Source organism: Misgurnus anguillicaudatus, chromosome 23, assembly GCF_027580225.2.
Source record: "Misgurnus anguillicaudatus chromosome 23, ASM2758022v2, whole genome shotgun sequence".
Lineage (NCBI taxonomy): Eukaryota > Metazoa > Chordata > Actinopteri > Cypriniformes > Cobitidae > Misgurnus > Misgurnus anguillicaudatus.
The window spans coordinates 25,577,486-25,593,267 of record NC_073359.2 but is presented as its reverse complement, the minus strand read 5'-3'; the positions used below and the strand labels follow the sequence as shown (position 1 = coordinate 25,593,267).

Sequence of the window (15,782 nt, the reverse complement as noted above, 5' to 3'; positions counted from 1 at the left end):
ATCAAGGCAAATTAAACGTAAGATTTGACATTTGACCTTGAGTGCTGTGCATAGCTAAAATAAAAATAAAAGCACCTGCACCATTAAAACTCAATGCTATGAGTGAACGAGCTGCCTGTGGTAAGATGGCCGCCAGGTGATGACATTAGAGACTCCGCTGTAACACATCTAGCCTTTATACATATCTATGCTCTAGGCATCCTGTACATAGGTCATGGAAATTCAACTTTTTAGTCAGTAAAAGTCAGGGAATTTGACATTTGACCTTGAGTGCTGTGCATAGCTAAAATAAAAATAGAACAAAATACAAGAATTAAAAACAAAATCCAGCAGTGAATACGTTTAATTTGCCTTGATATATCTAGGGAAACTATATAAAATGCCATACATGGGTGTAAGAAAGCAAATAATTGAAACTACTTAATTGTCCTAGCCAAAAATATAACAAAAATGCGATGAACAAATAAGTGCAAAACAGAAAAAGTGCACTAAGGCTTTAATAAAGGCAAAACTATCGTTTCAAACAGGAGGGGTGAGTGGAGTGAGCCCTTGGTTGCAATTCACAATCTCACTGCTAGATGTCGCTAAAAATATACACAGTGGACCTTTAAATACTGACATATTCAGTTAAAACCCTTTACCTTTCATCATCACTTATGTGTGAGACATCATGTTAACATCACAAGCAAACATGCAATGCCACAAAACTACTTCCATTATAAAAAGTTAAAATCAAAATACACTGCAGGTAGCACAAAGTCTAAACACTTTTGGCAGCATAAAACACAATTTTTAATAAAAATAAAAAATACAAGCCAAATGGTGATTTTGAAAGAGAGAGAGAGAGAGAGAGAGAGCAAGCAAAAGTAACAAAATAATTGTTATCCATACAAATAACGTGTTTAAAGTTAAAAACGTTAAGAGCGTCACTTTAAAATGATGCAGGATAGTGGGTAGTTCTTAGAAACCCAGCAATGACTGATGTGACAGACGTCTGTGGTTTAGTATTAGGTAGGTGGTGGCTGCATATTGGCGGGGTTGTAAGCTGGGTTTTTCGAGATGTCTGTTGGCTGGGGCATAGGAGCGAAACCTGCCTGAGTAGGTGGATGTGCAGCCTGACTGCCGGGATATCCAGGGCTCGCTAGAAAAAAAAGAAACCCTTAGCATTACACAATTAAAACGATTCTGACGGTATGCTTCAAATCAAGTTTGGGCAAATGCTTATTCAAGTAGCTTGCAGTGCATTCAGTCTGCATGTTCCCTGAGGATCGAACCCATGACTGTTGCAATGCTAACAAAATGCTCTACCAATTGAGCTTACAGGATCATTTGCAATTCTTACCGGCTGTCTGATATGAGGGTGGGGGTCCTTGTGCGCATGGCTGTGCCGGATATGGCTGCCCTCCATAACCTGGCTGTGTTGACACAGGCTGATATGCTGGGTACTGAGCGACAGGCACAATGCTTTGCATATTTATGACTGTTGTTGTTGCTGCTGCTGCTGCTGGTGGTGTCGTTACCACCACGGCTGTGTGAGGGATCAAAGTTTAAAAATAGATTAACACTGTACTGGTACTGTATTTAAATACTGTATGTACAGAATACCTTGCTAGCAACCTTCAGGTTGTATTTAACTCAAGTGTAACATTTAAGAACAGAGAACGGCCGGTTTGGACTACAGCCCTCTACTTCCGGGATACATGACGTCAATATAAGAGTTTTTGACTAACCTCCGCACACAGGAATACGTCAGTCACCAGCTAAGCTCAAACGGCTCTGGCTAAGCTAAGCTGCTGTTGAATCACAACACACTGGACCAGCTACACAATCAGAAGGAGGGACATCAGCCCGTTTTTATGACAGTGAAAACAGCGCTATAGAGAAAAGTAAACTTTGTGAAAAACACCACGTTTTTACACATGAAACATGTTATATTGCGCACCGTAAACACAATCACGGTGTAGGAGCCAGTTAGGGGATAGTGACGTTTTTGTCCACTGTGTGGTGCTGATTGGGAAGCACAAAGTTTTTGACCGCACGGCAGAGTAGCTCGTAAGGGGGATTCTAGTTGTGTGCGGTTGATTAGGTATGGCTTTGTGTGTACATGTTAACAAGGAAAGGCCACAGGAAGTTTGCGACCATGTTTATTGGAGCTCAAGTAATAGAGAGACATTTTTTTGCATCTACATCCGTCTGCATGGACTATCATCAACGGCAACGGCATTGGAAAGCCTTCAGTCCCTCCAGAAAAACACGTATATGCGATTGCGTGATTTAACGCATAATCAGCCAAAGTCGGCATATTTGTGCGGGGGGCCGCATTTATTCAAATACAACGCACTTTCGCAGCATAAATTGCAGATTTCTGTGCGCAAAATATGCGGGGTTTGCATGAACCCCCACATTTTCGTAGCAAAAATCACATATATCTTAGCAGAAAGTTGAGTGTGTCGCATAGATGTCGTCATCGTCTTGCTGCCCCCGCCCCGTTCTGTGATTGGTTCCCTATTTCAGGGGCAAAATAGGGTCCTAGTTTCCATGCTAGACTTGCAGTGTGAATACATTTTTTGCAAGTTCCCGCAGTTTTTGCTAGTTCCCGCAGTTTTTGCTAGCTCCCGCAATTTTTGCTGTTTCCCGCAATTTCATTGCATAAAATTGTATAAATATCCAGCATATTCCATCGCATTTTTTTAAAAATGTGCAGCAAAGTCTGCATATTTATGCGGGTGGCCGCATTTATTCAAATACACCGCAATTTCGCAGCATAAATTGCAGATTTCTGTGCGCAAAATATGCGGGGTTTGCATGGTTTCATAATGTTTTCGTAGCAAAAATCACATATATCTTAGCAGAAAGTTGAGTGTGTCGCATAGATGTCGTCATCGTCTTGCTGCCCCCTCCCCGTTCTGTGATTTGGTTCCCTATTTCAGGGGCAAAATAGGTTCATAGTTTCCATGCTAGACTTGCAGTGTGAATAAATTCTTTTGCAAGTTCCCGGAATTTCATTGCATAAAATTGTATAAATATCCCAGATTTTCCATCGCATTTTTTAAGAAAACATGCCGAAAGATCAAGCATTTTTGCCCGCAACAATCACAAAAAAAAGGCCGCGTTTTTCTGGAAGGACTGGCTATTACACAAGGCTTCAAAAACACAGGAAAAACAGGACCTTTAAATAAAAGATATAGAAATGGTGACTAATAAATTAAACAGACAAACTGCTCTACAGAGCGCATTTCGTCCCTTCATTGTCTCAGACGATGATGGCAGCTACCGTAACTTCTCATTGCGTTTCGAAATTAGTGTTGGTTGCAATTTGCAATCTCACCACTAGATGCTGCTAAAAACCCATTTTTGAGTCAAATATTTATGAGGAATATGGACCGTTATGCCTTTGACAATTCTGAAAGTGGCCCTTATCTGACTATTGAAAATCTGGCTTAAAGCAACACTAAAGAGTTTTTGCTCTTTGCTCTCCCAACAGGTTGGAAGCGGAATTGCCCATTACCACTGTCGTAAATAATTTAGCATACTGCAGCAAAGCTGGCTCTGATTGGATTGTAGGTCTGTCCTAAAGCAAGTTTTTGTAGTTTTCACCCGAACTACAGGACCGCGTCCCGACGGTTGGAAACTTCTTTAGTGCGGTTTTGGCCGATAGAGGGCGGCACAGCGAATGTGAAAGTGCCGTTCACACTGTTTCGAGTGGATGAACGACTGAAACTTTTTTGGAAACGTTATTTTAAGGTAAAAAAACTCTTTGGTGTTGCTTTAAATAAAAAAAAGCAAAAGACCTTTGGTAAAATGTTTATTTTTATGGTAAAGTTGAGATTTGCATAGAATTGCACATACTCCATTTCAAGATGCATGAGTAGAAACTTACTTCTGGGTTTTCTGCACAGGTTGTAGAGACAACAGCGCCGCCAGCAACGACAGATGAGAACCACGATGACGATAATCACAACCAGCGTTATTACCATTCCGATGGAAGCATCATTACTGCCGTGGCTTTTGGAGAGATAAGAAATATTAAGAACTATTAGTAAAACAATTGAAAATCCAATTTTGATTTCTTAACCCATACCCTTACATGTCATTTATCCAAAACGACTTAAGAATCTATATATTTGATACAGTCATGTTCATAGGAATTTGAACCCATGGCCTTGGCATTGCCAGTTGGAACTCAAATCATTATTAATATGTTTCTAAGCAAAAAAACTTGACTTTAAAAATGTGAATGTTTTAGTTTGTTTCAACCCAAAACGTCACCTGCTTCAGTCTTTACATTAACCACCTCACTAGACTACCTTGCACAACAGGAAGTGGAAGCAATGCATTTTGCAACATGCGGCTGAATGTACAGCTTCTTTATAGGAAGTGGTAGGGAGGTTAATGTGACAAACACTGTGATTAGAACGAATTCAAATCAAAATTCTTCATAATGAGGACAAACTCATGTTTGAGAATTACATTACTCATTCTTTCATATCATGAGATTCAAACTGACCCAACTAACAACATCATTAAAAAGACCTTAATAGTAAAAAAAGTATTTTATTCATTTTGGAGTTTGATGGCTCCATTCACTTACATTATATTACGATTATATTGCGCTACAGGAACAACACAAGTACAACTTTAGAAATAAACCTTTTTGCAAACGTAACGCAGGCATCTTGATCCTCCTCAGTAAAATTGTTCCCTGCTGAGCAGCAGTATCTGTAATCACAGGTCCCACAGCAGGTTTCTGTGAAACCGCAGCTAAGAGAGTCTTTATACACGCCACTGCTACTCACGTAAGATTTGCAAGAAGCTAAAATACAAAAGCAAAATATTTTCATTCATCATACATTTTAAGATTTACAGTTTGAACATAAATCTTGAATTAGTTCGGATGCATAACGATTAATCACGATTAATCTATAGCAGAATAAACGTTTATTTACATTATATATGTGTGTGATTTGTGTATAATAATTATGTATATATAAATATGCACACATGCATGTATAATTTTAAGGAATTTTTTTATATATATTAGGTATTTATATTTATATATAATATAAATTATACATAAATATACAAATACACATGTAAACATTTCTTAAATATGTACATGCATGTTTATGCGTTTATTTATGCAGGGTTATTGTACGCGGTTCACACGCATATATGATGTAAACGAAGGCTTTTGTTCTGCTATGGATTGATCGCGATTGATCGTTATGCATCCCAACATATGTGACCCCTCCTGGCAAATTGAGTCGAAATGAGCAAATTTTCAAACATTAGTTATTTTTTCTATTGCGTAATTGTCAAATTGATGTATGATTTGTTGAAATCTAACAGAAAATGACATGTACTCTGAAGTTGATTTAGTCTGCAAAGTGGTCCCTAAAAAGTTTCTAAGGTGAAAATTTCAAGAATAGACAAAACCAAAACTGTAAAAGTTTACGGTGTAAGTATTTAAGTTTGTAAACAATTTGCAGTCTGTATATAATCACATTTACTATATCTAGTAACACATTTTAAATGTTCTTTATACGAAATATGCATACTGTATATTTTAGGACAGGGGTCCCACTAAAGGTTTATACTATGTGGGGGTCCCTTCCATTAAAAGGTTTGAAAACCACTGCGTTAGAACCAATTTGGAACACAAAGTCAAAACCAATATATACAAGGAAAATATATGTTCAGCCTTTTTTCTTTCTTTTATTGTTTGATTGACATCGAGACAGTCGCTTTTAAGATCTTGTTTAATTTAATCAAATTTAAATATGGAAAGTTTATCATTTGCACTTGTTTCAAAGGATTGGAAATGTTAACATTCAATTGATTTCAAACAATTTAACCGCAAAAAGGTGCATAAGTGTGCCGTTTACTTTCACAATCCCATGTGCGGTTGAATGCGTCCGGTTCAGCTCGAGTCAGACATGATCATCCTTCAAAAAATCAGCAGATTCAGAACTCTTGATGTGTAAACTTTAGAGAGTTGTGCTACTGTGTCTCATACTGTAGTTTATTAAAATACATTTGACTAATAGAGCAATGAAAAACAATGTAACGTTTTTATGTGGGACGACTGTATGCTGCACCGTTTGTAATTCGCCCTCTGTATGTGTGGGTGGGTGGGTGCGCGCGCGCGGGAAACACGTTTCAAAAAGCAAACAAACATAAAATCTTTCTGTTCTTGACAGGGCACATACAAACAAAGTATTCTTTTTCTAATAAAAACATTTGTTGATGTCTAAAGTGTGTGTATAGATTAAAAGCAGAAACCAGTCTGTGCTTATTTGGTCTTAAAGAGACAGTAACCTCAATTAACAACCCTTACGAAAATTAACCATAGTTTTACTACAGTTAAAACCAAAAAAACATGGTTACTGTAGTAAAACCATGGTATCCACAAACTAAGCATGGTTTTGACAACCATGGTTTTCAAAAACCATAGTTAGTGTAGTAAAACCATGGTTTTGCCGATAGTAATCAATACAACAAAAAACATGGTTACTACACTTTTACCACAATAAAACCATGGTTAATTTTCGTAAGGGTTAATGTGCAACTTTGTTCTTTTTTATAAATGTTTGTAATTTCTTGATTTGTTATTAGATTTTTCCCATTCCTTTTTTTTTTTTGCTGATTCGAAAAAAAAAATTCTGAACTGTGAGTTGTGTGATCGGTGGAGAATATAGCAAGAATATAATGCAATGTTACACATCAGATATTTTTTTCCCAACAGAAAGCGGATTATGTCTGCACGAATTCTTGTCAGATATTTTTAAAACGGTGTATATCGGTTTAGCCGCTGTCTGAGTGCACACGTCTGATGTATCTGTCAATCAGTTTTTGTCTTTTCGCTCTTTTAACATCAAGCATGTTCAGCACTTTAGCTCATTTCTCCAAATAAAGATAATTTTAGTTGTTTAATTCATTGGTGAAAATTTGGAATCGCAAGACCAACAGCTTAATGTACTACCTATTTATATGAAAACCTCAAAATTTACCAAAATCATCATTTTTTTTCGCTATTTTTGCCAGTAAATTTATGTCAGAATTTGAGTGTGCGCATTCTAACAGCATGAGTGGGTCACAGTACATTGTAAATTAAATTTTACAACACATTACATAAAGTTACATTTAAAACCGAGTACTCTGTCCATTGGATAACTAATTTAAAGCATTTATTTTAATGTTTTTAAACACGTTCACTTACCAGCTGTCATGTGGAATAAAACCACAGTTAAAAGCAGATGAATCAAAACACAGGAAGCCATTGCAGAGCTCCTTCACGAACTTCTGATGGTGCCACCCTGCAAAGACACACACTGGTGAAGACTCGTGAATTTATTTAGGCGGGAGGGCATACAAAGAATCAAAGACACACGCAATTTTAGAATGTTACAGTAAAATGAAACCGAAAGAAAATCAATGCAGGGTGATTTATTTTAAACGGGACATTTTACAAGAATTTTAAGATGTCAAACAAATCTTTGATGTCCCCAGAGTGCATATGTGAAGTTTTAGCTCAAAAATACCATATAGATAATTTATTATATCATGTTTAAATTGCCACTTTGTAAGTTTGAGCCAAAATGTGCCATTTTTGGATGTTTTAAATGCAAATGAGCTGATCTCTGCACTAAATGGCAGTGCTGTGGCTGGATAGTGCAGATTAAAAGGGCGACATTATCCCCTTCTGACATCACAAGAGGAGCCAAATTTCAATGACGTATTTTTTCACATGCTTGCAGAAAATGGTTTACCAAAACTAAGTTACTGTGTTGACTTTTTCATATTTTTTAGGTTGATAGAAACACTGAGGACCCAATCATAGCACTTAAACAAGAAGATTTTGGATAGCAGCAATTAACAGTGGGCAAATTTGACCCCGTTGGTTCTCCAAGGTTAAACATGGAAAAAGTCAGATTTTCATGATATGTCCCCTTTAATGTGCACATCTCAAAAAGAAATCGATTACACATTCGTACATTTTTCTGTGTAAATTCCAGAACCAAAAAGGCTAACAAAAAAATTCAAAAATGACATCTTGATCAGTCCATTTAATAACAACTTAAAGATACTTCAAGGACTGTTGGCTTTATTTTGTTTAATACACAATAACACAAAAAACAAAACTAACCCTATTTCACTTAAACATTTAAGTTGGATCATCTTGAATTTACAATTAACTTCAACTTTCGTAACTAGCGAATTATAAAGTTGAAATAACTTAAGCTAATTCAAAAGTATTTTTATCATTTATAGCAACTCCTGACTAGTCAAGAAAGTTGAAATGAATTGTAAATTCAAGTTGAATAAACTTACACATTTTTTTTACAGTGAATGAAAAGTCTTTTACATTTTAAAAAATAAAACACTGGGCCAGTTTAGCAATACTAAAAACAAAAATAAGTGCAATTTTATCCAAATAAGGTTAATTATTGTGTTATTTTTTTTAGGCTACAAAGACATAAAACAACAAGACACACTGACCTCAAAATACAGCTTGTGGTAAAAGTGAAAGAAAGTGTAAAGTTGGCACTTGTGCAACAACAAATGGCAGTTAAACACAACAGAAATAAGAAACTTTACTAAAATAAATGAATAAACTATAGAAAGGAACAATAACAGAATTACTCAAAACACATTTGCAGGATATCACACCACAATAGCGATGGGTGACAAAGGATGTGGTTTAGTTTTTTGTTGATTCTACATAAGCAGGGTTGATGGGTGGTGGTGGTGGTGGTGAGGTATAATCTGTGTGGAGGGGATTGTGAGCAAAATCTGACCGAGCAGGTGGATGTACAGGATATCCTGGATCTAACAGAAACAAAGGAAAATAGAAACAATTAAATTTCTTTCTACGTTTTTTTCTCTTCATTTTTCAGACTAAGGGTGTAGTAAACAGAAAAAATTCCTTTGAGTTTTATGTTGTCACATACACCCGGCAACACTGTTATGCTGCGTTTACACCAACCGCGGTAGAGGCGAGAAGCGCGAGTGATTTTAATGTTAAGTTGATGTGAAGACGCGTTGACGCGCGAATGTGCATTTTTTGTGCATTTTGCGTTTGACGCCCGAGTTGAAAAATGTGAACTTCTCACCGCGTTAACCAATCAGTAGCCTGCTTGCTGCTGTGGCGGCAGCCCCGCCCAGAGTCATTCATTCAACCTGAAGGAATGCTTGATATTGTTCGTAGCAGTCACCCAGAGCTATACAACACAAGTTCTTATTTCTATAGATACAGGAATAAAAAGGACCTCGCTTGGAAGAGTGTCCGTGAGGACATCTGGCAACCTGGTAAGTTGTAAATACACATTTCACTTTTGAGTCACGTGGCGTTTTTTCGACCCACGCCGTTAATTTACCCCCTATAGTAAGGTTACCAAATACAAACTGGTAACTCTCTTGATAAATGCACAATCAACATCAGTCATCTTGCAAACAGACAACCGCATAGCACTTGCCCCTCCCACAAGAAGCGATGTTTGCCTCTGCCAATGCTTGCTTTTTCTGCGTGTCTACTTCACTCTACACGCGCGAATGCATTCAAACTGTTCAAGCGGCAAACTAGGCGCCTTAGATGCGATTTCGAAGCCTGAAACACAGTTGGTGTAAACGCAGCATTAAAAAAACTTAAAATGCTGCATTATGTGTGCAGGCCAGTAGATGGCAATGTTACCTTGTAAGGAAACTACATGCCTGCGCACATACGCATTTTTACATTACAGTTTGCATTTTTTAGGATCACAAAATGTAACTGACGTATAAACAGCCGCTAATAGTAGACACAGTCATTGCAGATACAGACTATTCGCTTAGACTTCGCTATATAATTCTGCAAAACGGTGTAAATATAACCCCAACATTTTTCAAAGTAACTTAACATTGTTAATGGTCATCTAATGCTGAGTTTACACCAACCGCGTTTGAGGCATCAAAATCGCGCCTACCGCGGCTAGTTTGCCGCTTTAACAGTTTGAATGCGAAGTAGACGCGCGGAAAAAGCAAGCATTTGATGCGCGTCAGAGGCGAAATCCGCTTATTGTGGGAGGGGCAAGTGCTATGCGGTTGTCTGTTTGCAAGATGGCTGATGTTAATTGTGCATTTATCAAGAGAGTTACCGGTTTGTATTTGGTCCAGTCGATAAACGTCACATGACTCAAAAGTGAAATGTGGATTTACTAGACGAACTAGATGCGCGAATGAGGCGAAATTGCGTCTACTGCGTCGCGCCAAACGCCTCATCCGCGCCGCGAGATCTCCAGACACGCGTCAACTAGGGGTGTCAACAATAATCGATGCGGTAATACATCGCAATGCGCGCATGCATGATTCAGCGATTATGTCACCGTTCATTTTCTAGCCTCGAGTGGACAATAAAGTTGTGAAGTTTCAATTACTTCCGGGGGCATAACAACAACAATCCAGATGGCTGAGGCAGAGAGAGAATTTTTTTTTTTTGAGGAGGAGAGAGATGACCATAATAGACGGGTAAATAAAACGCACCCTTTTCCATGGAAAGTGGTCATATGGGCACATTTCGGATTCTATGAAGTTAATGGGAAACTAGACAAGACTTACGCTGTGTGTCAAATTCTCATCTCAGGTATATAATTGTCGTTGAGAATAGTTGCACTTGACTTTACTACTTGACTGATTAAAAATTTGCCTTGTTGTGTACAGTAGAATTCTGATGGATCGCAATGCACCGTAGAATCGAATCGAATCGTTACCGGGTGAATCGTAATTGAATCGAATTGTGAGGGCAGTGCCAATGCACACCCCTAGCGTCAATGCGTCTTCACATTGACTTAACATTGAAATCTCTCGCGCTTTACGCTTCTACCGCGGCTGGTGTAAACGCATCATTAGTAGAAATACCCATCAGATAAGTTGGATCTTACCAGCCTCCTGATATGGTGGTGGCAGTCCCGGTACACATGGCTGTCCCTCGTATGATCCCATCGGACATTCGTTCTCTGGGTCATTGGTCAGTGGTTGGTAAGGTGGATACCGACCTCCAATAATGACAGTCGGCTGCGGAAGATGTTGGGTAGTCACGACTGTAGTTACTTCCATCACAGCTGTGTAAAAATCAAAGATGTTTACATACGAATTAACGGTTTTACAAAGTGTAAGGTCTGTTCTGTTATTCGTTTACGTCTAGACACTTACGGCTAGGGTTTCGGCACTTCTTATAGAGATAGCAGCTGGGAGAGACCCAGCAGATGAGGAACAGAACGGAGAAGACAATCGCTCCTACTACGATCACAATGATGGCAACCAGCCCATCGTCATTGGTTTCAGGTGGAGGTTCAAGCAAATCCTTAAATACTTTACTTTTAAAGAAATGGTGGAAAATATTAAAAAAAAGTCATGTGGGATCATTAAGTGGTCCAGTACAAAACTATAAATGGAAGAAGGTTAAATTAACATTGACTTTAAAACGTAGGCAAGGCGAGCAAGATATCGGAACACGGTCTACTACAAAAAACGTGGATTTTAACAAATGCAGCTTTATTAAACATTTCAGAATAGTGACAGAAAATTTTTATATAAATCCTTACAAATCACAGTCATTTTGTTGGACATCGGTTAATCTTTTTTGCGGATCGGTGCAGCAGTAGCGGTTGTCGCAGGTCCCACAGCAAAACGCTCCTTTCAACCGATACCAAATTTCGGTTAAATTACAGATCACAGTGTGCTTGAATTCACCGCTGCTGGTTGTGAAGTAGGTACAATCCGAATGAGCTAAATAAAACAAAAGATTTAGTCATTTTATTATTATTATTATGTTGAATCTTTACAAAGGTTTTCCTTATGATATTAAAAATATATGCATATAAACAAATGTTTAAAATTTGTTTTGTGAACAAAAATATAATGGTGCCAAAATATTATTTTAAACAAGTTTTTTTTTATTTTTTTATTTAAATTGATTCAGACCAAATAATGACGAAAACCCACCCATCCCTACTGAAAAGTCCAGCTAAGACCAGCATAAGCTGGTGAGCTGGTCTCCCAGCTTGGTTTTAGCTGAGAGCAAGCTGGTCTAGCTGTGTTTTGTTCACTTTTTAAGATGGTCTAGCTGGACTTAGCTGATCAGGTTGCAAGACCAGTTGACCCACCAACTTTGCCAGGCTGGGAGGATCAGCTTAGACCAGCTAAAACCAGCTACCACATTATGCTGGATTTTTCAGTAGGGATAAGAGCATCTAAAATGCTTTATTTAGGCATAGAGTTGAATTAAGGATTATTTAACTACAACAACATTAAGATTTAAAGTAATTTTGGTAAAACAAAATCAGCTGTGGACACGTGGAAGACATGTGCTCAAAGCTGGCAAAACAAAGTAAAAAAAACTTATAAAAAATTCCAATTAAATCTAAATCTATTTTAGTGGAAATAAAGTTAAACAAATTAATTTCATTTCAAATTCGTTTCAACTTCTCGAGAAACAAATGCGAACTTTTAAACTTTTTTTTTACTTACCGACTGTCTTGGCGAATAACGCCGCGAACAGAAGCGGGAATGCCGTTGAACTCGAGGATAACATGTCGCGATCCCGGGTGGATTCAACTCAACTGTTATAAGGCTTGTTTGAGATGCAGCTTGCCTGCAATTTAGAAGAGAGCAGACGGCTGCAGTGAGGGGAGGAGTGAAAAAAGTGCAGGCAAGCTTTCCTGAATCTGAATTCCTGAATTTCGCTGTGTTGTGGACTGAAAACTCAGCAACGAAAGAGATCGCGTTCGCAAATTTTATCGCTGATTAAATAGATGCAACTGAAATGCCAACAAAATGCATTTAGGCTACATTAAGATGTTTATAAGGAGAATCAACAAAGGTGAACTGTTCATTACTTGAAAAGGCTACTTAGTAAATGTTGGGATGCAATCAAAGTCCAGAGGAAGAGGGTATGCACATGACGTCACCGTCGGCGAGAGGGACTGCGGTTACGCCCACTGAGTGGCAAAAGACAGAGCGGCAGCTTTGAGTAAAGCGTGACATCGGCGAAAACACGGTGAAAACGCGTCGAAATGGAAAAAAGCTGATGTGAGATAGACTGTACTAGATTAACAAGAATTAGGAGCTATTGTTTTACAGACTGCCAAAAAACACCGAAAAGACAAGTAAATTGATCGTTCATTCGTCCACAGACCACAGGTGGGTTGACCAGTTGCTATCAAGCAGAGGTTTTACTTTCTACTTAAACGTATTTTCCAAGTATTTGTATTTTATCCGTGTTTTTCTTTGGAAAACACATTCCAAAGCATATTATCATAATTTTTATTCTATTAACAGTTACATTTCATAAATACACGTGTTTGTTTCACATTTAATACTCAAGTAAAAGTACACAATTTTAATTTAATTAGGTATTAAATAAATTGTAATATGCGATATTAAAGAATACACAGTATGATTCTATGCTTTAGAATGTGAAGTAACATTTTTCCCAATACAAACAACCTAATAGGGCACAGATGCTTGGAAAATGTAACTAATGTAACTAAGTGTAGTCTACCTCTGCTATCAAGTCCAACTAAATTCATTTTAAGCTGATAATATTCAGTTTTACTGGTATTTTGCAGCACCCGCTATGAAAACCAGCCATTTTGTTGAACGTTTGCCACTCAACGCACTCAACAGGGCGAGTTCACGTGGAAAAGTGACGTCAATGCATACCCTCTATACAAATTTGTTTCTGTGTGAAATATAAACAGCTCACAGTACAAATAAGTAACACCAATACATAAGTTTAAAGGAATTCATTAAAAATAAATGTCATATTAGAATTTAAATGTTGTTCCCCCACATCTCACATTTATATATTTGATATCCTTTCATAGAACCTTGTAAATACTTTATTGTTATCGTCGTATGATTAATGAAGCAATGATAACGTTCATTTGTCTTGTATTTACTAAGTTGAGATTGAGTTGTGACATTTGGCTATGCACAAAAGCTCGACATGGGCTGATCAGTCGAGGCCATGAAGTTCGACCAGACTTCCTGTTCCAATCTCCCCTTCCTCGTTTGCACCATACAACTGCCTAAGCATGATTATTTATGTATCCGTATCCAGACATTCTTAAGAAGGGACCGATCATGCAATTGTTCTCCAGACCTGTTTGCTCAATAGCTGGCTGTTTCTCAATGTCAAGGATACTTCCTTGGCAGGACTGGTCTTTCCAAGTCAGTGGCTGTTTTTCAATGTCAAGGAAGACTCCTCGGAAGCCACAATTTCGAGAATGCTACGTCTTCGAAATCTGTCGAAGTATTGTTCCAATGTTGAGGATCCTCGGAATTGCAACCAAGGACTGAGTCCTTCGTTCTAAAAATATCCCATATACAGGAAAGGATGCATATGTGTATCCTTCGCGGTCTTGGCCCTGTCCCAAATGGCGCACTTCATGTGGACTTTCGGTCTCTTGGCCTTAAATTGTCCGTACTCGCTTAGTCTACGAGTCCGTAGGGTGTCCCATCTGTCATTTTTGCGCTTCGAAGTGTGCTCATTAGCGCCCCCTTAATGCGGTCTTCAGTGAAGTCCGCACTGCAGCAGGCTTGGCGCACTTTACCAACCCACAAGTCCTTGCGAAAAAGTAATCAGACCAATCAGACGATGGAAGGGAGGAGTTCACATTGACGGGCAACTTCTCTTTGTATTTCTGGCGTTACGTGACGCTCGAGTCTGTCCAAAAAAATGACTCCGGTGCACCCAAGTGGACTCACATCAAGGGTCCCTAAAGTCTGCACTACATGATGTCATCAAAATGTGTGGAATCTAGGGAGGACCACAAGTCCGGAGTGTGCCATTTGGGACAGGGCCCTACTGGCTCTTAAATCACCCACAATCCTATGCGCGCAGCGCCGAAAGCACACCTTTTTACTGACGTAATGATGCAATGACGAGCACTTGCTAGCCTGTTCCATTTACGTGTTCTCCAAATACTAAAGAGGCACCTCGCCTGGCCTCTGAAGGAAGTGACTTGGAAAGACCAGTCCTCCCAAGGAAGTATCCTTGACATTGAGAATCAGCCACTTCCTTCTGAGGCTAGGCGAGGCTCCTCTTTAGAATTTGGAGAACACATAAATGGAACAGCCTAGCAAGTGCACGCCATTACATCAGTAAAAAAGTGTGCTTTCGGCGCTGCGCGCATGGGATTGTGGGTGATTTGAGAGTGTGGGTGATGTGCATCCTTTTCCTGTATATGGGATATTTTTCGAACGAAGGTTGCAATTACGGGGATCCTCGACATTAAAACATTTGACGGATGTTGATGACGTAGCATCCTCGAAATTCTTGCTTCCGAGGATCCTTCCTTTGACATTAAGAAACAGCAGGACCCTCGCTCCCATACTTCATATGTACACTTCAGGCAGCTCCATATACCATAATGCAACACGACTGTGACGTCTCTTCAGCAGCTCGTGCTTTGCACAGTTCAAACGATGGAGGGAGCAATCTCCACTTTCCGTGTGATCAAGGGCTTAGGGGGATCCATTTAAGCCTACTTCAAGTGTTCCAGCAATAGTGGGCACTCGTACAACGTAATCAATGACGTACATCCGAGTGAACGAGACTGAGGGAAGTTAGCGAGGGAAGGTCATAAAAACGAACTTGAAAGCTGGGCAAGTCGGACGTAACTCGGACACTTTTCTAACCGGCATGCATCTCGCGGCGATCGATTCTGCGCAGAATTTGCTCATTTCAAACAAGCCTATTATAGGCGCTTTTTGATTTCACGCGGCAATGCGCAGTTCGTACG

General features: G+C 38.8%; 2 protein-coding genes across 3 annotated transcripts; both read right to left on the bottom strand.

Annotated features, from left to right (window-relative positions):
* LOC129452744 (protein shisa-4) lies at window positions 1-7,898 on the bottom strand. Its single transcript, XM_073861641.1, has 5 exons — window positions 7,220-7,898; window positions 4,651-4,813; window positions 3,881-4,005; window positions 1,343-1,528; window positions 1-1,141 (listed from the first exon to the last, which is right to left on the bottom strand). The coding sequence occupies exons 1-5, from the start codon at window positions 7,278-7,280 to the stop codon at window positions 1,008-1,010; spliced, it is 669 nt and encodes a 222-aa protein (XP_073717742.1). The 5' UTR covers window positions 7,281-7,898; the 3' UTR covers window positions 1-1,007.
* Window positions 7,899-8,084: 186 nt separating this feature from the next.
* On the bottom strand, window positions 8,085-12,881 carry shisa10.4 (shisa family member 10, tandem duplicate 4). 2 transcript variants are annotated; one of them, XM_073861640.1, is made up of 5 exons: window positions 12,505-12,881; window positions 11,580-11,763; window positions 11,188-11,351; window positions 10,917-11,096; window positions 8,085-8,823 (listed from the first exon to the last, which is right to left on the bottom strand). In XM_073861640.1, the coding sequence occupies exons 1-5, from the start codon at window positions 12,566-12,568 to the stop codon at window positions 8,702-8,704; spliced, it is 714 nt and encodes a 237-aa protein (XP_073717741.1). In that variant the 5' UTR covers window positions 12,569-12,881; the 3' UTR covers window positions 8,085-8,701. The 2 variants fall into 2 exon arrangements, with proteins under 2 accessions (XP_073717741.1, XP_055072744.2); XM_055216769.2 differs by having other exon boundaries at window positions 8,085-8,829; window positions 12,505-12,873.
* Between the last annotated feature and the right edge of the window lie 2,901 nt (window positions 12,882-15,782).